This window comes from Sorex fumeus, unplaced genomic scaffold (assembly GCF_029834395.1).
Source record: "Sorex fumeus unplaced genomic scaffold, SorFum_2.1 ptg000155l, whole genome shotgun sequence".
In the NCBI taxonomy this organism is placed as follows: domain Eukaryota; kingdom Metazoa; phylum Chordata; class Mammalia; order Eulipotyphla; family Soricidae; genus Sorex; species Sorex fumeus.
In genome coordinates this window covers 1,879,693-1,903,623 of record NW_026606212.1, presented here as the reverse complement: position 1 = coordinate 1,903,623, position 23,931 = coordinate 1,879,693, and the positions used below count along the sequence as shown (strand labels likewise).

The 23,931-nt window shown below is 46.9% G+C and overlaps 2 protein-coding genes across 3 annotated transcripts; both read left to right on the top strand.

The window, feature by feature from the left end:
- Positions 1-63: 63 nt before the first annotated feature.
- On the top strand, positions 64-11,600 carry VPS29 (VPS29 retromer complex component). Its single transcript, XM_056107228.1, has 4 exons — positions 64-134; positions 7,350-7,541; positions 10,646-10,881; positions 11,110-11,600. The coding sequence occupies exons 1-4, from the start codon at positions 132-134 to the stop codon at positions 11,225-11,227; spliced, it is 549 nt and encodes a 182-aa protein (XP_055963203.1). The 5' UTR covers positions 64-131; the 3' UTR covers positions 11,228-11,600.
- Positions 11,601-14,069: 2,469 nt separating this feature from the next.
- Positions 14,070-23,257, top strand: LOC130016508 (GPN-loop GTPase 3). 2 transcript variants are annotated; one of them, XM_056107225.1, is made up of 8 exons: positions 14,070-14,221; positions 16,014-16,122; positions 17,933-18,100; positions 19,649-19,773; positions 21,128-21,243; positions 21,365-21,461; positions 22,290-22,418; positions 22,942-23,257. In XM_056107225.1, exons 1-8 carry the CDS (start codon positions 14,174-14,176, stop codon positions 23,002-23,004), a joined length of 855 nt encoding a protein of 284 aa, XP_055963200.1. In that variant the 5' UTR covers positions 14,070-14,173; the 3' UTR covers positions 23,005-23,257. The 2 variants fall into 2 exon arrangements, with proteins under 2 accessions (XP_055963200.1, XP_055963199.1); XM_056107224.1 differs by having other exon boundaries at positions 14,070-14,262; positions 16,016-16,122.
- Positions 23,258-23,931: the final 674 nt, after the last annotated feature.

Below are 23,931 nucleotides of genomic sequence, written 5' to 3'. Positions count from 1 at the left end.
AGCCCCCGTAGGGCGGCCTCGCGCCCAGCTCGCCGCTCATTGGCTGGCGCGGGGGTGGGCGGGGCGGCCGGAGCCTGAGGAAGAGGGCGGCGGTGGTTGTGCTGACCGAGCTCGCGGAGCCCAGTGACAGGATGGTGAGGGCGGCCGCCGCCGCGCGCCCCTCGGCCGGGAGGCTGCCTCGTGGGGAGCCCCGGGAGGAGGGCGAGGGCTGGGGCGGGCCCGGAGGCCCCCGGTGGGCGCGGCCCGGCCCCGCGCCGGGAGCAGGCCCGGTGGGAAGGCGTGGGGTGGGGGTGGGGGGCGGCGGCGGGGAGGCGCCGCCGCCACCTCAGGGTGCGGCCGGCCCCGATCGCGCCGCAGCCCGGGGCCCGGACCCGTCGAGGGCGGCTGCCGCTTCTGTCACGAGACCCGCTCGCCCTCGCCGCGGAGGCCTGGGGGCGCGCGCCTGGCGCTTCCCGAGGGGGGCACGGCCCCCTTCCGCTTCCAGACGCTTCCTCCGCTCGCGGCTGCCCCAGGCGCCGCCCGCCGCTCCCGGGGTCGGCCCCGGGCCCCTGCCTCCCGGGGGCGAGAAGCGGCCGCTGGGCTGGGCGGAGAATCCGCGCCCCGCTCCCTCCCTTCCCGCCGGGCGTCCGCCGCCCCGGGGGCCGGGGGAGAACCACGGGGTCCCCCTCGCCCGGGAGGAGCGAGCCGACGCCTGGGGACGGGGCCGCGCGCCGCAGAGGCCGGGGCGGCGTTTCCTCCCTGGGCCGAAGTGGTCGGGGAAACTCCCGCGCCGGATCCCGGAGCCCCCGGACCCCCCCGGACCCCCCACACCAGACGCCCGGGAGCTGCCCCGCCCTCCACCCCCCACCCGCGCGGACTCTGTTTTCAGAGGGAGCGACTGGGGGGGGGGCTCGGGAGGGAGCGCCGCCGAGCTCGGGGTGGGGGGTGGGGGGTGCACGTTTCAGAGTCCCGGTTTTGCAGCAGATGGGACCCGGGGGAGGTGGCGACCTCACCTCCACGACAGCCCACGCCGCCTCGGTCGTTGATTTGTGGCGGTAAACGCCCTCCGCCGCCCCCCTTTAATTTTTGCTTTTCTGCACAGACTCCCGTGGTGAGTCTAGAGGGATCCCTTTAGGGTGATGAGTTCACAGTCCTTTTGAGAAGAGGAAATGACCCGATCTGATTCCCTGCTCATCCGTCTGAAGTTTGCTGAGCGCTGAACAGATTCTTGCTTGGGACTTGGGCTGGTTCGACTGGAACATCGCCCCCCCCTCCCCACCGCCCCCGTGAAATAGAATGAAGTAGAATTTAGCGATTTGGGGGGCGAAAGAGACTAGAAGCATCTCGTTTGGCTCAAGAGAAATGAGTCTAGGTCACTGGAGTGCCGAGCGCTCGGGACACATTCAGATGTGGAGAAGGTCGGTTTTTAACCGGAGGAATCTGTCTTTAGGATCTGTCGTTGGCGACTTAATAACTCCACCAATGACGACCTGCTGATAGCATAAGTTTTCAGCTGCAGATGTTCCCCAACTTAATGATTTGAAATTTTTTCAGCTATCCAATGGTGAAAAAATGACAGGCGTTCATTAGAAACTAACCTTTGAAGTTTGAATTTTTGTGTTTTCCTAGAGTAGCAACATGCAATGCAATAATTCTCCTTCTCCTGGTGGTGGTGCTGCTGCTTGGGGGCTGCCCCCACTGGTGATCTGGGGTCCCTGTGGTGCTGATCAGGCCTTCCGATTGCCAAGCATGGGCTTCGCTGTTGAGCTCTCTTCTGCCCTAATACTCTGCATGCTTGGAAGCTCTAAGATTATGAAGGTAGAACCCATCACTGTACAAGAGTAGATGACAACATTCTTACGCCTGCATACTGGTGAAAATGGAAATATTTTGTGGACTGTTAAGAGAAAAATATAATTTACCAGTCAGTATAGTACTATGACATGATCCAAGTGTACCATGTGTTAAATGGCAGGAAATTTCTTATTTTGGCTTTTTGGGCCACACCCCTCAATGTGCAGGGGTTACTCTTGGCTCTGTACGCAGGAATTACTCCTGGTGATGCTCAGGGGACCATATGGGATGCTGGGGATCGAACCCGGCTTGGCCGTGTGCAAAGCTAACACCCTGCTCGCTGTACTATCGTTCTGGCCCGATGGCAGGGAAATTTCTGCAGTCTGATGTTGGTCTGTATGAGGACAGTTGAAAACCACTGACTTACCCATGGTTTTTTGCTTTCGTATGTAGTGTTTTTGCATCCCATCATATAGGTGACTATGCAGGTGTAGCATATCACTTTTTACTTAGACAATTTTCAACTTTTAATGGTTAATGAGGAATAACCCCATTATATATCAAGGGAGATCTGTATTGAAATTTTGAAAATTGAAAAATTAAAAGTTAGTACACTTGTGGGGATGGAGAGATACTATAGCCTGTCGGGCACTTCCCTTGCACACAGCTGACCCAGATTTGATCCCCGGCATCCCATACAGACCCTAAGCCTGCCAGGAGTGACCTGCATACTGGTGTGTCCACCCCCCAAAACAAAACAAAAATAATATACTTGAGGATTAATTAGACCTTAAAAATTCAGAAAATGGGTCCAGAGACATACCTCAAAGGGCTAGAGTACATGCTTTGTGTGTGGGAACCCCAGATTGGATCCCAGGCACCAGATGGCTCCCTGAGCACTGAGCTTTAGCTCATGAGCACCACTGGGTGTGGGGGAGCCCCCCCATAAAAAAGATAGAACATTCAGAAGATGGTATTTTTTGTCTAAACTTATCACTGAAGGAATCTTTTAAATTGTGTTACAAAATTCTAAGAATTGGAAACAGGATAGGTAGGTTATTTGCCTTGCATGCAGCTGACCTGGGTTGGATCCCCAGCATCCCATATGATCTCCCAAGCACCACCAGGAGTAACCCCTGAGCATAGCCAAGTGTGATCCGAAAAGAAAAAAAAAAAATTCAAAAAAAAATTGGAAATAAAAGGGATGGTAGTCAACGTGGAGAACAAGATTAGGAAATGCAAATAAAATTGATAAGCTGTGTGCGTGTTTGAATACACATTTTAAAAAACAGCAACTCTTTTATTGTGTGTGTTTTAATGTGCATATGTTTAAAAATATGGCAAATCTTTTATTATTGTTTTGATCCAAGCTGATTTTTAACATTTTCTTTCATAACACTCGGAAATCATTAACAATTGCATATTCATTTGATGTAATTTTTTTTTGTTTGTTTCTTTTTCATTGCTTTCTTTTAACATTGGTCATGTTTCGCCCTTTTTTTTCATTCCCCTGTCTGCAATCAACTTCTTCATCCCACTAAGGCTGGGCACAGAGTAAGTTTCTTCTCTTAGCACCTACTAACAATGGTGGTTGGGTGTCTTCATTACTGGATTTTTCATCCTCTCAAGATTTGTTAAACAGGAAGTACCAAATTCTTACACATTGATTGCATTGATTCTTTAAATGGACTTAACATAAGACTGGTATTTCTAGGATCTGTCTTTGTGTTTAAAGATCACATCTGGGGGCTGGAGCAATAGTACATGCACTTACCTTGCATATGGCTAGCACAGGTTCAATCCCTGGCATTCCATAGTTTCCCCTGAGCACTGCCAGGAGTAATTTTCTGAGTGCAGAGCCAGGAGTAACCCTGGAGTATTGCTGAATGTGGCCCCCCAAATGGAGTTCATTCTGCATGGTTAGATTCCTACCTGCAGCCATCAAAGGATGTAGCCGTGGAGGTCCTAGGCACTGCTGGTGTGGCTCTTGAGGCCCTCAGCATTGCCTGGGTAACTAGATTGGCCCTGGGTATTTCCATTATTTTAGGGCTCTGGCAGACCATAGCTTGGGAGGCGCCCCAAACCCCAAAAAGATCACATCTAACCTAAATAGTCGGAGGATAGGATTTGGGTAACATGAGTTATGACATTTATTTTGTGACTCTATTTTCTTTATCATTCGATTGTGTGTAGTAAACTATATAGTAAGTGAAAGAAAATCACAGTTGGGGCTGGATATAGCAGATAGGGCCTTTGTCTTATACACAGCCAATCTAGGTTTTTGATTCCTGATACCCCAAATGGTCCTCTGAACCCTTCCAGGAATGATCCCTGAGTGCAGAGCTAGAAGTAAGTCCTGAGCACCACAGCGTATGGCCCAAAAAACAAAAAAAAGAAGAAAGAAAGAAATGTTTGTATCATCCAGTTATATCCTTAGACTGTTAATAGTCTTGAGTATGCGTGGGCATAATCCACAATAGATCATAGAATTGAAGTTATAATGATTGTGAAGACTCTTGCTAAAGTTCTTATAAGCTGCCATCTCGCCCCCCCCCCCCCCCCCCCCCCCCCCCCCGGGTTTTGGAACTGCATCTGGCCATGTTTGGGGCTTACTCCTGTGCTGCACTCTTGGTGGTGCCCCAGGAACCAAGATATCTTTTTATGAGATTTAGGTTTGTCTTAATTTTTTTAATACAGAAATCTATTTTTTAACCTTTTTTCAAATATCAGCTTCCCACATTGACTATGTGCTTCAGCTGATATCTGAAAGGATATCCTGTTAAAAACATTGTATTTCTAGGTATACTTTTTAGTTAATTATCAGTGAGGGTGGAAACTTCAAATGAATTTTAGTTTTACAAGATATTTTGCTAAGATTCGGATTGCAATAATGTCATTGAGCAGATACCACCTGCAGTTGTAAAGAACAGACTATAAACTCGGAAAGAAGAAATGTATTTAACAATATCTTTTCAAATTCAGTTTGTAACCTTGTGTTACTTTTACTCATATTCTGATATCAGTGCCTTTCCTTTGCACACTTGATTTAGTTATTTTAATTTTGCTCATTTTGGTTTTTGATTAATTTCAGTTTACAAAGCTATTTCATGCTACTTTAGATATGTAATGTTTTCTTTGATAGTAGTAAGTATTTGTTTTGCCTAATTTGAAAGCAGTTAAAAAGATGTGTACATCTTTATGGAAAATATCCTGTCAAAAGTGCTTATAGTAAACAACTTGAAAAAACTTTCCTTTGGGGCTGGAGAGATAGTACAAGGAGTAAGGTGCTTGCCTTGCATGCAGGTGACCTTAGTTTGCCTCCCAGCACAGATATGATCCCCGTAACACTGCCAGCAGTAATCCCCAAGCACAGAGCCAGGGGGAGTCCTGAGCACACCCAAGTGTGACCCAAAAAGAACTCAGAAAAATAAAACAAGGGGCCAGAGAGAGAGAGCAGAGGGTAGGGTGCTTGCCTTACACACGGCCCCTCAGTTGCAGTCCCCAGGACTGCTTATGGTCTCCTCAAGCCCCTCAAGGAGTGACACCTGAGCACAGAGTCGAAACTAAACTCTGATCACTGCCAGGTGTCATCGCCCGGCCCCCAAAAAAGTCCTTTGAAGGACTGGATAGAATGTATTTGAAACTATATTATAGCCAAATTATCAGATTGACATTCTGGACAATGTTTTGTTAAATAACTGAATTAAATGATATCTATTTAAAAATAAAGGGACCAGAGAGATAGTACAGTGGGTAAAGCCTTGCTTTGCACCCAGCTTTGATTCCTGGTACTGCATATGGCCCGAGCCCTGCCAGGAGTAAGTCCTGAGCACTGCCAAGGGTGGCCCAAAATTAAATAACTATAGGGGGTGGACCAATAGTATAGCATAGCGTGTTTGCCTTGCACAAGGCCGACCCGCGTTCCCCAGCATCCCATGTAGTTCCCTGAGCACCTCCAGGAGCAGTTGCTGAATGCAGAGCCAGGGGTAACCCCTGAGCATTGCTGGGTTCACCTCCTCCCCAAAACAAAAAAATATAATAGAACCTGGAGCGATAGTACAGCAGGTAGAGTGCTTACCTTGCATAAAGTCAACCCCAGTTAATCTGTTTCCCCAAGTCCCACTAGCAGTGATCCCTAAGCATAGAGCCTGGAGTAAACCCTGAGCACTGCTAGATGGAACACCTCCAAGTACAAACAAAATATAAAAGGGCTGGAATGCATGCGTGATCGGCAGAAACCTTGGTGTCTATCCCCAACATTGCATGGTCCCCTAAGGAACTCTGAATGTGGCCAAAAAGAAAAAGGAGTGTTTGTGTTTAATTTTTAATTAAAACTTTATAGCTTTGAGGTTTTTATTCCTATATATTTAAATGCAAGATTTTTTAATCACCTGAAACTATTTTTAAAGACCTCTGATAAATACATTTAACTAATCTTTCTCATTTGTTTTAATACTCTGATGCACATAAAAGATTGTGAAAATGTTATTTTAAGTTTGGAAACTATATATTCACTACATAGTTTAATCTAGGTAATAAAACTAAGAGAGAGAGAGAGAGAGAAAGAGTGAGAGAGAGAGCACGAGAGACCCAAGGAGATGCTCAGTGAGCTAGAGTACATGCTTTACATATGGGCAGACTTGGTTCTATCTTTGGCACTACATGTTACTGGAGCAGTGAGCTGGGAGTAACCCCTGAGGACTGCTAAAAGCTAATATGGGAAGTATGAATCCCAAAGCTTATATATATATATATATATCATATATATTGCATATATATATGAGTTAAGATTCTGTAATGCAGTAAAGATAAACACTTGTCTTATTTGAAACTCTTTAAAACAGTTTCTGTTTTTATACCTCTAATATATAGCCAGTAGTTTTAGCTATAGCTAAAATAACAAAAATTTTGGATCCTGTTTCTCCAAAAACTTGTCTATCTAGTAAACTATGGAATTAATTTTTCTGTTATTATAGGCTGTAGTGGTAGTACAGTGGGCAGGGTGCCCTGTACGTGACTGACGTGGGTTTGATCCCTGGCATTCCATATGGTTCTCTGAGCACTGCCAGGGGTGATTCCTGAGTGCAGAGCCAGGAGTAACCCTTGAGCATCACCAGATGTGAACCCAAAACAAAAACAAACAAAAATTCTATTATTTTCATGTTTAACTACTCTCTTTATTAAGGTTTTTAGAATCAGTGTAAAGTTTTATATAACAAGTACAGGAATATGAATTACCATATTAGTCTTCAAAAATTCCATTTGGTCCAATAGTGTATTTTCATTTTGAAAATATTTAGTTTTATAGTTCTCTAAATGGATCACTTCATAAAGCTTGCTTTTATTCTTGGCAAATAAAATGATTGTGTTATGCATACACATGTTTGTCACCAAAATTATATTTGATGTGCAACAAAGCACATTGCCATACATGTGTTTATTTAAATGGCCATGACAGGAACCATATGTATAACTTCTCTTTGGGGGTCTGGAATGTTTGATAAGTTTGATTTGAAGGGCAGTTATGGGAGGAAAGCTTATAACTTTATGTCTTGTCTCACCTTGGTACTCTGAAGTTGGTGTTGGTATTAGGAGACCTGCACATCCCACACCGGTGCAACAGTTTGCCGGCTAAATTCAAAAAACTGTTGGTCCCAGGAAAAATTCAGCATATTCTCTGCACTGGAAACCTTTGCACCAAAGAGAGTTATGACTACCTCAAGACTCTGGCTGGAGACGTTCATATTGTAAGAGGCGACTTCGATGAGGTGATGTATTTCCTTCTCCCTTTCCAAATTTCCTCCCTATTTTTCTTTCCCTGTTTTAGGAATTGAATCTAGAGTCTCAGGCATACAAAGGGAAGTGCTGTACCACTGAGCTATAACTCTTGCCTTCCTTTAGTCTTTTGTAGTGCCTTTAATCTTTAGACCAGAGTTTCTCAACTCTTATTTTCTCTCTCTCTCTCTCTCTTTCTTTTTCTCTCTCCTCTCTCACCTTTTCCCTACTCCTCTCTCCCTTTCCCTCTCCTATCTCTCTTCCTCTCCCTCTCTCCTCTTCCTTTCCTTCTCCCTCCCTCTCCCTCCCTCTCCCTCCTCCTCTCCTCTCCTCTTCTCTCTCTCTCTCTCTCTCTCTGTCTCTCTCTCTCTCTCTCTGCACCATACCTGGCAGCGCTCAGGCTGTTTACAGCCGTGATCCAGTAGTCCTGTTGTGCTGGGGCTCACTCCGACACTCCTGCATGCTAAGTGTGCTCTCTGGCCTCTGGAGCCATCTCCCCAGCACCCTGTCGGGTGGTGCCAAAGTAGGTTTGGGATCATACCCGGCAGTGCTTAGGGGCTACTCCTGGCTCTGTGTCCAGGAGTTGCTCCCAACAGTGCTTGTGGGACCTTTTTTTTTGATTTTTGATTTTGTGATCATACCTGGCAGTGCTCAAGGTTTGCTCCTGGATCTGCACTCAGGAATTACTCCTGGTGCTTCAGGGACCATGTGGGATGCCGGGGATCAAACCCAGTTTGGCCGGGTGCAAAGCAGGCACCGCTATACTACTGCAGTCCCTTGTGGATGGAAAAGGCCTCCTTTGTGCATAGCATACCCTCAGCCCTATATTTATTTATTTTTACTTGATTTAAGCACCACGGTTTTTACAATGCTGTTCATAATATAGTTGTTGGGGCACCTAGTGTTCCAGCCCAAATCCCTCCACCAGTGTGACCTTCCCTCCACCAACATACCGGTTACCCACCCGCCCTCCAAGCCTGTCCCCTTAAGCACAAAAATAACACTCACTAAAACATAAAATTCTTCTCAATAATAATTCCCTTTGTAGTGGGGGTTGTTGCTGGGAAGGACACAGGCATGCTGGCCCTCTGAGGCTGCGCACATGAGCTACAGTGTCAGCATACTCTCAGCCCTATTTCACTTTTTCATTGGGGCCAGCAATGCTTGCCTGCTAGTCTGCCCAGTGGCTCAGCGTGTAGGCCCATAATTTGGTCCTGCTCAGACCTTGATTTTCCTGCTTCAGTCTCATCAGATCACTTTGCTGCATGCCACCTTCCTTTTTTTTTTTAATTAAAAAATTTTTTTAAAAAAAATTTTTATTAGTGAAACACCATGAGATATAGTTGTAGACTTACAAATTTTTGTGCTTGGGTTTCAGTTATACAGTGATCAAGTAAGTACCCATCCCTCCACCAGTGCCCATTTTCTACCACCACGGGTTCCCAGTATCCCTCCCACCCCCCATCGCACCCATCCCACCCTGCCTCTGTGGCAGGGCATTCCCTTTTGTGCTCTCTCTCCTTTTGGGTGTTGTGGTTTGCAAAAGAGGCGTTGAGTGCATGCCACCTTCCTGATTCTATCCTTCCTCCAGTTTCATCACCAAGTAATTTACACGCGTGAGCCTTTTCAGGGAAGTGAGGTCTCATCACGGTCCTGCTGAAATCCTTCACTTCCTCCCTATCTTAAAGGTTGTATAAAGGGGATTGAGGATTTGAGGAATTTGATAGAACTGTTTTATATCTTGATTGTGGCAGTGTTTACATTGCTCTGTTTGTTAAAATTCCTTGTGCACTAAGAATAATTTTACTGTATATACATAGTAAACTGACTTTAATGTAAAAAAATTCATTGTTGGGATTTCTGAAGCTCCATCTTTGTCCTTAGTTGATGATGATATTTATTTTTTTGCTTTTTTGGGTTACACCCAGCGATGCTCAGAGGTTATTCCTGGCTCTGCACTCAGGAATTCCTCCTGGCAGTGCTTAGGGGATCATATGGATGCTGGGGATTGAACCCAGGTCGGCCGCGTGCAAGGCAAACGCCCTACCCGCTGTGCTATCACTCCAGCCCCTATGATGATATTTTAAACAAATTATATCTAGGTATCCTCCTGTGTAAAATATGAATGAGACGATTTCGAGTGGGGTTTCCTAGGAGATGGTTCAAAAGAACCTTATGGGGTCCAGAGAGAGTGAAACCTACCAGACTTTGCACCTTGACTCAACCAATTCATAGTATATGGCCTGGGGAAGGCTCTTTTAACTTCTCTGCCTGTTTTATTCAAAACTGGGGTTCAGTGGGCTGGAGAGATACTACAGTGGGTGGGTTACTTGTCTTACATGCAGCCAACCTGGGTTCAATCTCTGGCCATCCCATATGGTTACCCGAGCCCAGGAGTGATTCCTTAGCACTGTCATGTGTGATCCAAAACAAAAACAAATAGGGTTCTTAATTCAAACTGCTTCCTGGAATTGTTTGTAAATATTAATTAGATTGGTACTTATAAGGCCCATGAAAAAGTGTTTTTACTAAAAAAGTGTTTACTATCACTTTAATTTAAACCATGTGTAACTATTAATATTTAGGATGTGATTTGTTATTTTTATTTTGTTTTTGGGGTCAGACAGGCCATCCTCAGGGGCTTCTCATTCTGTGCTCATAGATAGCCCACATGGCCCTGAGGATTGAACGAGGCACAACTGCACACAAAACTTTAGCCCAACCCACTGAGCTATCTCTTTGGTCCCCTAAGATATAATTTGAATACATCATTTGTTTTGTTTTGTTTTGTATTTGGGCAACCCTTGTGATGCTTGGGGGTTACTCCTGACTCTACTCAGGAATGACCCTGGTGGTGCTTAGGGACCATATGGGCTGCCAGGGATAGAACCCGGGTCGGCTGTGTTCAAGGCAAATGCCCTGCTATCACTCCGACCCCATTGAATACATCCTTGTTTCAGATTTTATACCTCAGATATTTCATAAATTTGTTGGTTGTGGATGACTGACGTCAAAATGTCAATGGGATGGAATATTTAAGCTGGCTGTTTTTAAAATCTGTATCTCTAAAATACTTTTCTTATGTCTGCTTTTTTAGAATCTGAACTATCCAGAACAGAAAGTTGTGACCGTTGGGCAGTTCAAAATCGGCTTGATCCATGGGCATCAAGTGATTCCATGGGGTGACATGGCCAGCTTAGCACTGCTGCAGAGGCAGTTTGATGTGGACATTCTTATCTCTGGACATACACACAAATTTGAAGCATTTGAGCATGAAAATAAGTTTTACATTAACCCAGGTTCTGCCACTGGAGCATATAATGCCTTGGAAACGTGAGTTGTATGCAGTTTGAGAAATTTTGTATTTTGTAGAGTTAGTAATTGCATATGTGACATTTCATAAGAGAAATTTAGCCATTTAATTATAACCATTTTGGCAGTCATCTTTAATGATTATTTTTAGTATGTAACAACCAGATTTCTTCTTGAATTTAAATTTATAGGGCTGCTGCCTTTTACTTTTGAGCACAAAACACTGACATTATTTATATTTTCTTTCAGAAATATTATTCCTTCATTTGTGTTGATGGATATTCAGGCTTCTACAGTTGTCACTTACGTGTATCAACTAATTGGAGATGATGTGAAAGTAGAACGAATTGAATACAAAAAATCTTAAAGCCAGACCCGTCTTGATGATTTTTGTTGTTTTTTTCTTCATTCTCTTGTTCAAATCAAGTAATTAAACATTTAAGAGTCACAAAATTGTATCACTTTTATAATATTTTGCAGTAAAATATATCATCTTCTGTTAATACAATGCGCTAAGCTTCTTGTAAACTATAAGAATATATTTAGTTTATGTATATGATTTCTATAAAAAATGTCCACCACATAGTAAATGGTCACATGTTAAGAAAAATTTATCTTGTAAATATCTTCAAAGTTGATACTTGGAATTTTATTACAAAAGTAGTGCATGGGGAAAAATATTCTAGACTTTCTTGTATACACATTTTTCTCTTCAGTAATAAAGTTACCTTTCATTTATACTTTCTTGATAAACAGTGTTTTACTTTTTTAGGAATGGTAAAAATGAAAGACCAGATGAAATCAGACACCCATGTAGTTATGCAGATGAAGTGACCTTCAGGGCCCTTCTTTTCTTTATAATATTGAATCATTTTTTTTTTTTTTTTTTTTTTTTTTTGCTTTTTGGGTCACAGCTGGCGATGCACAGGGGTTACTCCTGGCTCTACACTCAGGAGATACTCCTGGTGGTTCTCAGGGGACCATATGGGATGCTGGGAATCGAACCCCGGTCAGCCGCGTGCAAGGCAAACGCCCTACCCGTTGTGCTATCTCTCCAGCTCCTGAATCATTTTATTTTCTAAGCAAGTTACTGACATTAAATCTTGACTGTCCAGATATTTTTTTAAAATTTGACTATTCTTATTTTTCAGATTTGAACAGATATTTTTCTTTTTTGGTTTTGGTTCAACACCAGGTAGTGCTCAGGGCTTATCAGGGGCCCCTTGGAGGGGGGTGGGTTGAGTTTCCCTCTCTGCCCTGAGCAGAGTCCTGGCAGCTGAAGACCTCCGGGACCCAGCCACAGCCATGTTGAGACCACTCTCCACACGCTAGGATAGCCTCACGCATGAAGAAACTGGCAGAGGAACCCAGGTGTGTGGGGCTGAGATCTCCAAGCCTGCTCGGTTTGGGACTGGGCCTCCTGCACCCAGATCCCCCACCTTCCAGTAGCTAGACCGTTAACACCACCAACTGCCGTGTAACCCCATCAACAAGATCCAGAGACTATAAAACCAAGCTCCCAGAAGTGCGACCTCTTACTGTCTAGTTCTCACTCTCAGAGAAGCCAGCAGGCTACTGAGAGTATCCTGCCCGCATATATGCCTGACTGGGAACACCTGTAAAAGTGATTAGAGGCTGCCCCAAAAGCCTCCATCCCTCTTGGAGAGCCCAGCAAGCTACCGAGAGTATCCTGCCTGCATGGCAGAGCCTGACAAGCTACCCGAGGCGTACTCGATATGCCAAAAACAGTAACAATGATTGTCCTCATTCCCTTGACCCTGAAAGAGCCCCAGTATGCCATCGGGCTACACTAGTGCGTGACAGGGATGAAAGTAACAATGGAGACGTTACTGGTGCCTGCTCAAGCAAATTGATGAACAACGGGGTGATAGTGATCCTAGGCTTATCTTGGCTTGGACTGGGTGGGGGTCGGACTGGGTGGGGCTCAGACTGGGTGGGGTACACACCCTATGTGGTGCCCTGTAGCACTGCCCTCCCGTTCATCAATTTGCTTGAGCAGGCACCAGTAATGTCTCCATTGTGAGACTTGTTGCTGTTTTTGGCATATCGAATACCTCGTGGGGAGCTTGGCAGGCTTTGCCAGGCGGGATATTCTCAATAGTTTGCCGGGCTCTCTGAGAAGGGCGGAGGAATCGAACTGGGTGGGCTGCGTGGAAGACAACCGCTCTACCTGCTATGCTATGGCTCCAGCCCTACCCTGCCCTACCCTAACAAAATCTTTTATTACTTATTTTTGTGCCAAATCTGGCGGTGCCCAGGGTTTATTCCTGGCTCTGTGCTCAGGGATCACTCGTGGTGGGGCTCCGAGGACCTTGCCCTACCCACTGTACTGCACTCTGGCCCAGAACAGAATCTTAACACAATTTAGAGGGGAATACTCTAGAAGGAAGATCTAATAACACCAAGTATCTTTGCAACAATCAGAATCCAAATGTGTGTGACAATTTTTTTTTTCATTTTTGGATCACACCCAACAATGCTCAGGGGTTACTCCTTGCTTTGCACTCAGGAATTACCCCTGGCAGTGCTCAGGGGACCATATGGGATGCTGGGAATCGAACCCGGGTCAGCGGCGTGCAAGGCAATCGCCCTACCCGCTGTGCTATTGCTCCAGCTCCCCGATACAACTTTTAAGATCTGGCAAATCAGAAATATTTAAGATAAATTAAATTATTTAAGATAAAATTATTTAAGATCAGAAAATAAATCACCAGGAGCCAGTTCGTGATTACTACAGGATTTTAACCCGAGATTTCAGCGCAACGCCGGAGCCCGGGAGCAGGGAGGACGTCGGGCGCGGGGCGGGGGGTGGGGGGCGGCAGGGGGGCGCGGGTCCGCTCGGGGGCTTCTTTCGGGGGCGGGAAGCAACCGGGCCCGGCTCCACGTCAGTGTTCCGGATCAAATCAAATCTCGGCGCCACCCTATCGCGCCAACAGCACCTCAGCGCCCGGAGCGGACTTAGCGGACACAGTCACCGCGGCGATAACGGATCCCGCCGGCGCCGCAGCGCTGGGTCGCGCCGCAGCTTTCCGGCCCCCACGTCTGCGCACGCGCCGCCTCCTTTCCCGGGCGGCTCCGGGCGCTTTCTCACGCGGGATTTGACCCGCGGGACGCTCCGTAGTCGGGGGCGGGGCCCAAATTCGGGTCAAAGGGCGTGTGGGTGCGGTGAGGCCGTGAGGCGGGCTGGGCGCTGTCGCGGCTGCCTGGGTCGAGTCTCCCGCGAGGCTGGAGGCCGTTAGCCCGGGCTGGGCGGCGGTCAGGCTCTGGTCAGGCGGCCGGGCGGCCAGGCGGGATGCCTCGCTACGCGCAGCTGGTCATGGGCCCCGCCGGCAGCGGGAAGGTGAGGGTTCGGCAGGAGACGGGAGAGTGCAGGTTGCGCTCGTGGTATGGCTGAAACTTAAGCCCGAAGTTTGTAGGTCTGTAGCTGTATCTCGCGGTGATCCCTTAAAAAGTAAAAAATTTACAAAAGCAAATGAAAAATGGGAAAATTGAACAAATTCACAACTTTAAAAATTCAGTTGAAAAGAAGAAAAGAAAATGGGAGTTGCTGGGGGGCCGGGCGGCCGGGAAGAGCAGAGGGTTTTTATTGCGCAATAACTTATTCCCTACCACCCTCATTTTTTAAAATTGTTATTATTATTTTTCTTTTTGGGTCACACCCGGTGATGCCCAGGGGTTCCTCCGGGCTCTGCACTCAGGAATTCCTCCTGGTGGTGCTCAGAGGACCATAGGGGATGCTGGGAATCGAACCGGTCCGGCCACTTGCAAGGCAAACGCCCTGCCCCCTGTCATATCGCTCCAACCCCCCATTTTTTTTTATTTTATAAAGTGTTTTAGAATATTTGATTACATTTAATATTCAGACTCCAATCCCACCACCATTACACCTTCTCACCACCATATTTCGGATAGTTCCATCCCAAACCCAATCCCTGTCCCAAAGCAGAACTGAAATAATCTATTCTGTTGTATTGTGATATGAAAAACCGCCAGGGCGCTGGACCAATAGCACAGTGGGTAGGACATTTGCCTTGCACGTGGTCGACCCGGGTTCGATTCCCAGCATCCCATATGGTCCCCTGAACACCATAAGCCAGCGGTAATTCCTGTGCATCGATAGTTATGACCCAAAAACCAAAAAAAAAAAAAAAATTGCAGAAAATGCTATAATAAAAAGTATCCTTAGAGGAAAGAGTGTGTATTCCACCCAGGGGCCAGCAGGCTTTTGAGATCTATAAGAAATCACTAACATGTTGTAAAAGGTTGAACCTTCTGTGTTTTATATATACATATATATAAATATGTATATATATTTCCCTCTAAGATTGGTTGCCTACTACTTTGAACCCCGTCAGATGTGGTACAGTAATTTTGGAGTATGAGCTCCTGCAATTTTTTGCTTTTGGGGTCACATCCAGTGGTGCTCAGGGCTAACTCCTGGCTCTGTGCTCAGGGATCACTCCTGGCAGGCTTCCAGTATGGTCCGGGGATGAAAGTGAGACAGCCTTGTGCGAGGGGAGTGTCCTGCCCTCTGGACTCTCCGTGTCCCCGCTCCAGGGCCCCTTTATTTCCACAGCCTTTGTTTTTGGGTCATACCTGGCACTGCACAGGGGTTACTCCTGGCTCTGCATTCAGGAATTACTCCTGGAGGTGCTCGGGGGACCATATGGGATGCTGGGAATCGAACCCGGGTCAGCTGAGTGCAAGGCAAATGCCTACCTGCTGTGCTACGCTCCAGAGAATCCAGAAAGGTTGAGCATGCAGGGCCTTGCACACACCGAATCTGCATTCGATCTCCAAACAATGTAGGCCCCTCCAAATACTGCTGGCTGTGGCCCCAAAATCAAGAGCGGGGGAGAAATCTTCCGTTTCAATCATACTTACTGCATCTCATAACAGTGAGGAGACCATCGACCATGGATAAGGACACTGACCAGGAAGTTGCCACTGGCCTGAGGTCAGTGTGCCCAAGGCAGGGCTGGATCTGCACTGCATGCAGTTCCCTGATGCCCAGTCCCGGGGATTAAGGCTTAGTTTGGGCCTCAGTAGACACTGACGAGGGGCTGTGGCGGTTCGTCTGGTGGTGTGGGGTCTGCCTGAAGCTCTGTCCCCTCCTGCCTCCCGGTCCACAGAGCACCTACTGTGCCACCATGGTCCAGCACTGTGAAGCCCTCGGCCGTTCTGTCCAGGTGGTGAACTTAGATCCCGCGGCGGAGCATTTCAACTATGATGTGATGGCTGGTGAGTCCCGGGCGCAGCCTTCCCTCTCCTTGGGGGCCCTGAGGCAGTGAGTGCTGCCCCCTGCTTCTGGGGAGGCACAGAAGCTGAAAACTTCGTTCAGACTGATCCCTGCTTTCATGGTAGACAGCAGAACATCATGTGTTAGCATCCACTTATTGATGTGCTTGTGACAGTTCCCTTTGTTTCCCTTAATAAAAAGTGAGATGTCACAGGCCTCGCTTTAAATTCTTAGGTCAGAGGGGATTGAACTCAAGTTGGCAGCATGCAAGGCAAGCGCCTTAAGTATAGTCTATCTGGCCCTTCTTTTTCCTGATGCTCGGGTGACTCCTGGCTCTGCACTCAGGAATAACTCCTGGTGGTGCTTGGGGAGACCATATGGATGCCGGGGATTGAACCCTGATCGAAAGTGTGCAAGGCGAATGCCCTATCCACTGTACTATCCCTCCCTGCCCTATCCCTTGCTTCACCTCTTTTATTTTATTTTATTTTATTTTGCTTTTTGGGTCACACTCAGCAATGCACAGGGGTTACTCCTGGTTCATGCACTCAGGAATTACTCCTGGATGTGCTCAGGGGACCATATGGGATGCTGGGAATTGAACCCGGGTTGGGCCGCGTGCATGGCAAACGGCCTACCCGCTGTGCTATCGCTCCAGCCTCACTTCACTTGTTTTAGAACAGATGTTTTATATGCACAGTATTGAGAATGCAAAAGGTACATGAGAGTGTGCAGGAAAAAGTCATTCCCAACTCTTGCTTCCTCTGAGGCCGAGAATATTTCCTAAGTCTGTAGTGTTATTCCTTAACATCTTTGCACAGAATTAAGTGTGGAGGCCAGGAAGACAGTAGAGGGGTTAGGAGCAAATAATTGGCACACACAGGATGCTGCTTTAATGCCCAGCACTGCAGGGCCCCCTGAGCACTGTTGTGTACCGTAATCCTGTAGCCCCTAAGGCCCTCCAGGTGATCATCTCATTTTGGGGCGCTGGCCTTTGCACTCTGGCCCCTGGGCCTCCTGAACACTGCCTGGGAGGCCAAAGGGGGAGAAAAATCAGAGGCCAGGTGCTAACTTAGAGGGATGTAGTGCATGTTTCAGGATGCCCCTGACCACCAGCTGTGGTTCCAAAACCGAAGGAAGAAAGAGATCAAAATATGGTACAAGAATTGAAGCTTTTGGTTTAACTGTTGGGGGTCGCTACTGGCTCTGCTCCTGCAGGGCTTACGTGGGGGTGGAATTTGAACTGGGCCTAAATCCTTCTTGTCTCTTTGGCCTTTTATTTTGTATTGGGGCTGCATCTGGTGGTGCTCAGAGTTTGCTGCTGATACTGCTGTCACTCCAGGGTGTGTGCCCTGCCCTTATCATTTATAAGTACAACTACTAGCCTTCTAAGAGTACTGCCCCTTGTGTTTCTGGTTTAAGTCTACCTGGGAGACTGTAATGCATCATTACTTGAGAGTGGGATTCCCTAGATTACTGTAATTTATTTGTTTTATTTTTTTTTCTTTACTTGATGGGTGGGGTGAGGTTAGGGCCACACCCCGCTGAGTTCAGCACTTCTGGCTCTGTGCTCCTGGATCACTCCTGGTGAAGCTGAGGAACTATATGAGGTGCCAAGGATTGAACGTGGGTTGTCCACATGCAAGGCAAGCGCCTTACCCACTGTTCTATTCCTTTTGCCCCTGGTTAGGTACTTTTTTTTTTTCTTTCTAGCCCCTGTTCAGTTTCTGTGGATACTGTCACAGTTGTAATAATTACTAGTGAATGTAAATATTTTGGAATGGGCACTCATTTCCTGTTTATTCTTTGCAGACATCCGCGAACTGATCGAGGTGGATGATGTGATGGAGGACAGTTCCCTGCGCTTCGGTCCCAATGGAGGACTGGTGTTTTGCATGGAGTACTTCGCCAATAATTTTGACTGGCTGGAGAACTGCCTTGGCCATGTCGAGGATGACTACATCCTTTTTGACTGTCCAGGTAGCTCAGTAATTAGATTGTCACCTTCCCTGGGTTGGGCAGTTCTGTCCTTGGTGGGAGAAAGTGAAATTAGCATCTCATTTACTTTTATCCCAGATTCTTGGACAGTGGACTGTCATTCAATGAGGGGCTGTGGAATGTCTGTTTGTTTTCTTCTGTTTGGGGGCCTCATCCAGAGGTGCTAGAGGCTGGGTTTGTTCCTAACTGTTATCAGGAGGTTGCTCCCAGCCCTGCTTAGGGGAGCATAGTGTGCTGGGAACTGAGCTCAGTCTTTCTGTGTGCAGAGCATATGCTCAGCCTGTTGTTTCTTGGGCCCCAGGTCACGCAGCTTTTAAAAGGTTTGTTTTAGAGCTGGAGAGACAGAATGATGGGTAGGATGCTGCGGCTGACACCGGTTCAGTCCCTGGCACCATATATGGTCCTGTGAGTACTACATTTTATGGAGCAAAACCAAGTTTTGTTTTTCTTTATAGAGCCATAGTATGGCAGCTAAAGCCCTTGCCTTACATTCTGCCAGCCCAAGTTTGGATCCCTGGTACCACATACGATCCCCCAAGCACTGCCAGGAGTGATTTTTTAGTACAGAGTCAGGAGCCTCCCCGAATACCAGTGTGTGTGGCCCAAACCTCCTCCCCCCAGAATAACACAATAAAAATTTTTTTAAAAATCATTTTTAATAACTTTAGTATATTTTCTTTGTATGCCTCTTTTACATACATGTGCACCCAGAGTTGCTTAAAAAATTCCGCGGGGGGCCGGGGGAGCTGGTGTGATAATACAATGGGATTGGCGTTTGCCTTGCATGCGGCTGACACGGAACCCCACCATATCATATGGTCCCCCGAGCACTGCCAGGAGCAATTTGTGAGTGCAGAGCCAGGAGTAAACCCTGCGCATCACCAGGTGTGACCCAAAATGAAAAAAAAATATTGGTGGAGCCAGAGAGATACTACAGTGGGTAGGGCACTTGCCTTGCACACAGCTAAGGTGATCCCTGCTACCGTATATGGTTCCTGGAGCCTGCCAAGAGTCATCCCTGAGCACAGAGCCAGGAATAAGCCCTGAGCACTATCAGGTAGTCCCCAAAACAAAAAACAAACAAAAATTGAATATAGTATAGGGCTAGAGAGATAGTGGGCTGGGGACATGCTTTACATGTAGTAGGCTTTGCATGTAGGACTCTGAGTAGCCTCGAGCCCTCCCAGCAGTTTCGGAGAGACCCTCAAGCATCCCCACGTGCGGCTTAAAACAAGCAAAATGGAATATATTACTTGTAGGGATTAACTTGCTTTAAAAAAATTTGGGGGGGACCGCGGGTGCCATATCTGATGAAGCTCAGGGGTTACTCCTAGCCTCGTGCTCAGGAATTACTCCTGGCTGTGCTCAAGGGACCCTATGGGATCGAACCCAGGCTGGTTGTGTGCAAGGCAAGTTCCCACCCTCTATACTATCTCTCAAGCCCCCTAAGACAGTTTATGGGAAAAGTTATTATCCCATAATAGATGGTTGAATGTATTTCATGTTTATAATAAGCTTGTGTTCTTGTAGGTCAGATCGAGTTGTACACACACCTGCCCGTGATGAAACAGCTGGTTCAGCAGCTGGAACAGTGGGAGTTCCGAGTCTGTGGAGTGTTTCTTGTTGATTCTCAATTCATGGTGGAGTCGTTCAAGGTTTGAAACTATACCTGTCCTTGATTTTTCAGTCTCCGGCACAAACAGAGTACAAATACCTTTAGTTATAATCGTTTAATTCTTAACAGTTTATGAACTATACCCAGGAGTTATTTAGAACTTATGTTTGTTAAATTAATATTTCACGAAGATGACTCCAGTGGCAGAGCACAGAGCTGGCATGTTAGAGGCCACGTTTGCCCCTTGTGCACTGTTCAGTGTAGTTCTCGTGGTCCCCAACTCTCAGCTGTCGCCTTCAGGAGTCGTGCCAGGGCGGTGTCAGAAGTAAGTCCCAAGCACCACTGTGTGTGGCTTCATAACTGGAAAAAAAAAAGCTGGAGGCTGAAGAGATAGTACAGTGGGCAGAAATCTTGCCTTGCATGTGACCAGCCTGGGTGTCATCCCTGCCATACTGCCACCGGGCCCCCTGAGCCCCTCCAGGAGTGATCCTTGACCACAAAGCGAGGAGCCCTTCTGGGTATTCCCCAAAACTGAAAGGGAGGGCGTTTGGTTCCGTCTCCAGCACCCATATGGTTCCCAAAGCTGGTCAGGAGTAACTCCTTAGTGCAGAAGCCGAAGTGACCCACTAGTTATATCAGGGGATTGTGTGACCCAGAAACCCAAAAGGAAATACCCATCAGGGGAGGTGGAGAGCATGAGAGAAGATAATGTTGAAGGTCAGAAATAGAACAGGGCTTCCGAAAATTTTAAAAATGGAGCTGGAGTGATAGTACAGTGGGTAGGGCCTTGCATACAGCCAATCCGGGTTTGATTCCTAGCATCGCTGAGCACCACTAAGAGTAATTCCTGACTGAAGAGCCGGAGTAAACCCTGTGCATTGCCAGGTATTACCCGCCCCCCCAAAAAATAGTACAGGGCTTAAGGTGCTCGCCTTGATGTGGCCCACCTGCTTTTAATCCCTGTCACTATATGTTTCCTCAGTGCTGAACTCAACCCCAGCTAACTCCTGAATACTTTAAAATATTGTTGAGTGGAGAAGTGTGGTCACTATAGATCGCATTTCTCCTTCCCATCTCACCTTTAGAATCCTAAGGTCAGCTATTGGCCCAGCAGTCTTCTGTTAGGTCCAGCCTGGCAGTGCTCAGGGCTCACTACTGGCGCTGTGCTGAGGAATCACTTAGGTAGTGCTCTGGGAACCCTGTGGAGTGCTGGGCTAGAACCTGTGCTGACCAGGCGCAAGGCAAGCGCCTTAAAGCCTGGACTCTTGCTCGGGCCCCAATCTTAGCGTTTCTCCTATTTAGGTGGGTTTTGTTCCAGTGGGGATCAGAAACCTTTTATGTGGACTCTGTTGGTGACAACTGATTCATCGTCCCTTTTCTGCTTCCTCTTTCAGTTTATTTCTGGCATCTTGGCAGCCTTGAGTGCTATGGTATCTCTAGAAATCCCGCAAGTTAACATCATGACAAAAATGGACCTGCTGAGTAAAAGAGCTAAAAAGGAAATTGAGAAGTAAGTTCACTATAATGAAGGTCTCATTTGCAGTGCTGAACCTTTTTCGTTTCACTTCGATTGTCAGTCTACAAAATTAGTGTTTGAGATTCTTTCCTTCACCAGTCTCTCATTTTTAAAGGTTTCTAGATCCAGACATGTATTCTTTATTAGATGATTCTACAAGCAACTTCAGAAGCAAAAAATTCAAAAAATTGACTAACGCCATATGTGGGCTGGTAAGACTTTGTATTTTTCTAATTTTTGGTGGGGGGGTGGGTGGGTCATCTATGCTGGGGGTTCTAGGGGCCGCTCTGATTATTGGCCCACCAGGCTAGTAGTGGTCAGTGCAGGGGTCCAGAGGGCCGTATCAGCAGTATTGGTTGCTTCCTGGCTGTACCCAGCAATGCTCAGGATGCCATCTGGTGCCAAGAATCAAGCCCTGTGCTAATCCCTGGGCTGATGAGTTTTGCAAGTGTTTGGGGTTGTTGTGGGAAGTTTTTAAGGTTTGGGAGCCACTCCCGGTGGTGCTCAGGGGCTGAGGCAAGCGCCCACCTCAGTGTACTAGCTCTCCCGTCCCACAGCAGAGAAATTCTGCAATGTCTTTTTTTCCTGGCCACTTGGCACATCAGAATTGCCTGTACCCTTTTGAAATTTTCAGTGGTGGTTGAATGCAGATAAATTACTATAAAAGAAGTCCCAGTCTCTGGTCGGGGCAGGAGCGATAACACAGCAGGTAGGGTGTTTGTGTTGCATGCGTTCGACCCGGGTTTGATTCCTAACATCCCATAGGTCCCCTGAGCACCACCAGAAGTTATTCCTGAGTGCATGAACCAGGAGTAACCGCTGTGCATCACCATGTATAACCCAAAAATTAAAAAAAAGTCTTTAAGCAATGTTGTAATGTTACTAGTGTTCCAATAGGTCAGAGGACATAAAAAATTAATGCTGATTTGCTGTTTTTCTGTCTGCTCCTCCCTGCACAGGCATAGTTGGTTTTAATTAGACTACCAATGTTCACACTCAAGCGTCAGTTGAATGACCTTTCTGAAATCTCTAATTTGTAGATTGATGACTACAGTATGGTCCGATTTTTGCCTTATGATCAGTCAGATGAAGAAAGCATGAACATTGTATTACAGCATATTGATTTTGCCATTCAGTACGGAGAAGACTTGGAATTCAAGGAACCCAAGGTAATTTCTGACGATTTAGATTTGCCAGGGCCCGAGAACGGCGCAGAGGGAAAGACCATTCTCTGCCTCCCCTAGGCTGACGCTGGGTCATTCCCCGTTTCATGTCTGGTCCCCGAGCACAGAGCCTGGATTGCCCTGAACACCTCTGCCCTCCTGTTTGATCTCAGCAGCTCCTTAAGTTAAAGTCTCAGGGGCAGCAAGAACCTGGCCCGTTCTGGCTGATCTCTGTGTGTGGCTCAAGAACTCAAAACCAAAAAAAAAAAATTAATAAATAAAAAGAGTAACCATAACCCTGGTTGTGGATTAGGTGGCTTTTGTGCTCCAGAACCTAATGGTGTTTTGGGCCCCCTGTTCAGGGTGGTGCCCCACCCCCTGTGCTGTCTCGTTCGCCCCAATTTTGTTCATGTATATCTATTAGCACTACTACTGGGTATTATAGAGCATTGCCTGAACAGTAGGTAAATACATACTGGATCTGCGGAGAAATCAACGTATTTTCTATTTTGTGTTTTATTTATATCAGGAACATGAAGATGAATCGTCTTCTATGTTGGATGAATATTTTCAAGAATGCCAGAACAAATGAAGAGTATGTTATGATGCAACTGGATGTGGGGCTGGAGTGATAGCACAGTGGGTAGGGCATTTACCTTGCACGCGGCAGACCTGGGTTCGATTCCCAGCATCCCATATGGTCCACCAAGCACCGCCAGGAGTAATTCCTGAGTGAGGAGCCAGGAGTAACACCTGTGCTCTCCGGGTGTGACCCAAAAACCAAAAAAAGAAAAAAAAATGCAACTGGATGCTTGTGAAGAGTAGCAATCACAATTTATTTAAATGAAAATATAACAGATAAAGTAAAAACAAAGAATAAAAATCATAAAATATACCGAGGCAAGATACTCATTGGTGGGAGGGTCTCCAGACAGAGACACTGATGTGAGACCCTGGGCTTCTTTCAGTTGTAGACATGCTAGGTCCTCTGGGAACTTGTCCAATGTTGCCACAGCGGGTGGCCGTGCAGCTGGTACTCGAGAGATCAGTGTTGGTGCTGACCTTGGACACGGAGCCAAGTATGCTTTCAGAGCAGGAGCTAAAGAATCAATAAGAGAAAAGGTCACCCAGAGGGCTCCTTCCATGGATTCTCCAAAGCTGACCCCAACAGGGAGCCCAGCAGGAAGGGGAGACCATGGGCCCACCTCACGGGGGTTTCCTGTGGAGGCCTCCCCGGAATGGGCTCTCCGGCCTGTGACTCTCCTTTCCCACACCAGCCCCCAGGACACCTCTAGGTGGGCCTTTTCGCATTCCCATTTTTCTTGTGCATATACACACACCCCTTGGTTCTTACCCGTTTTCTTCTGGTGCTCTGTGTCTCGTTCTTTGCCATATGTGTAAGGCCATGGCATTGAAGGCGGTGCCCTTTGGGGAGTTGACACTCCTTGGCCAGTCTCAACTTTCTGCTTAGACGGTATCTTGCTCTGCTTGGTGCTGGCTGATTCCAGACTCTCTTCAG

What these genes read in the sequence shown, in the direction of transcription:
- VPS29 (XM_056107228.1), top strand. An exon ending in TAAGAGGCGACTTCGATGAG is followed by an intron (nt 7,542 to 10,645) that starts GTGATGTATTTC and finishes CTGCTTTTTTAG; the next exon opens with AATCTGAACTATCCAGAACA. An exon ending in GCATATAATGCCTTGGAAAC is followed by an intron (nt 10,882 to 11,109) that starts GTGAGTTGTATG and finishes ATTTTCTTTCAG; the next exon opens with AAATATTATTCCTTCATTTG.
- LOC130016508 (XM_056107224.1), top strand. Translation starts at nt 14,174, where the DNA reads ATGCCTCGCTACGCGCAGCTGGTCATGGGCCCCGCCGGCAGCGGGAAG. An exon ending in CAACTATGATGTGATGGCTG is followed by an intron (nt 16,123 to 17,932) that starts GTGAGTCCCGGG and finishes TATTCTTTGCAG; the next exon opens with ACATCCGCGAACTGATCGAG. An exon ending in CATCCTTTTTGACTGTCCAG is followed by an intron (nt 18,101 to 19,648) that starts GTAGCTCAGTAA and finishes GTGTTCTTGTAG; the next exon opens with GTCAGATCGAGTTGTACACA.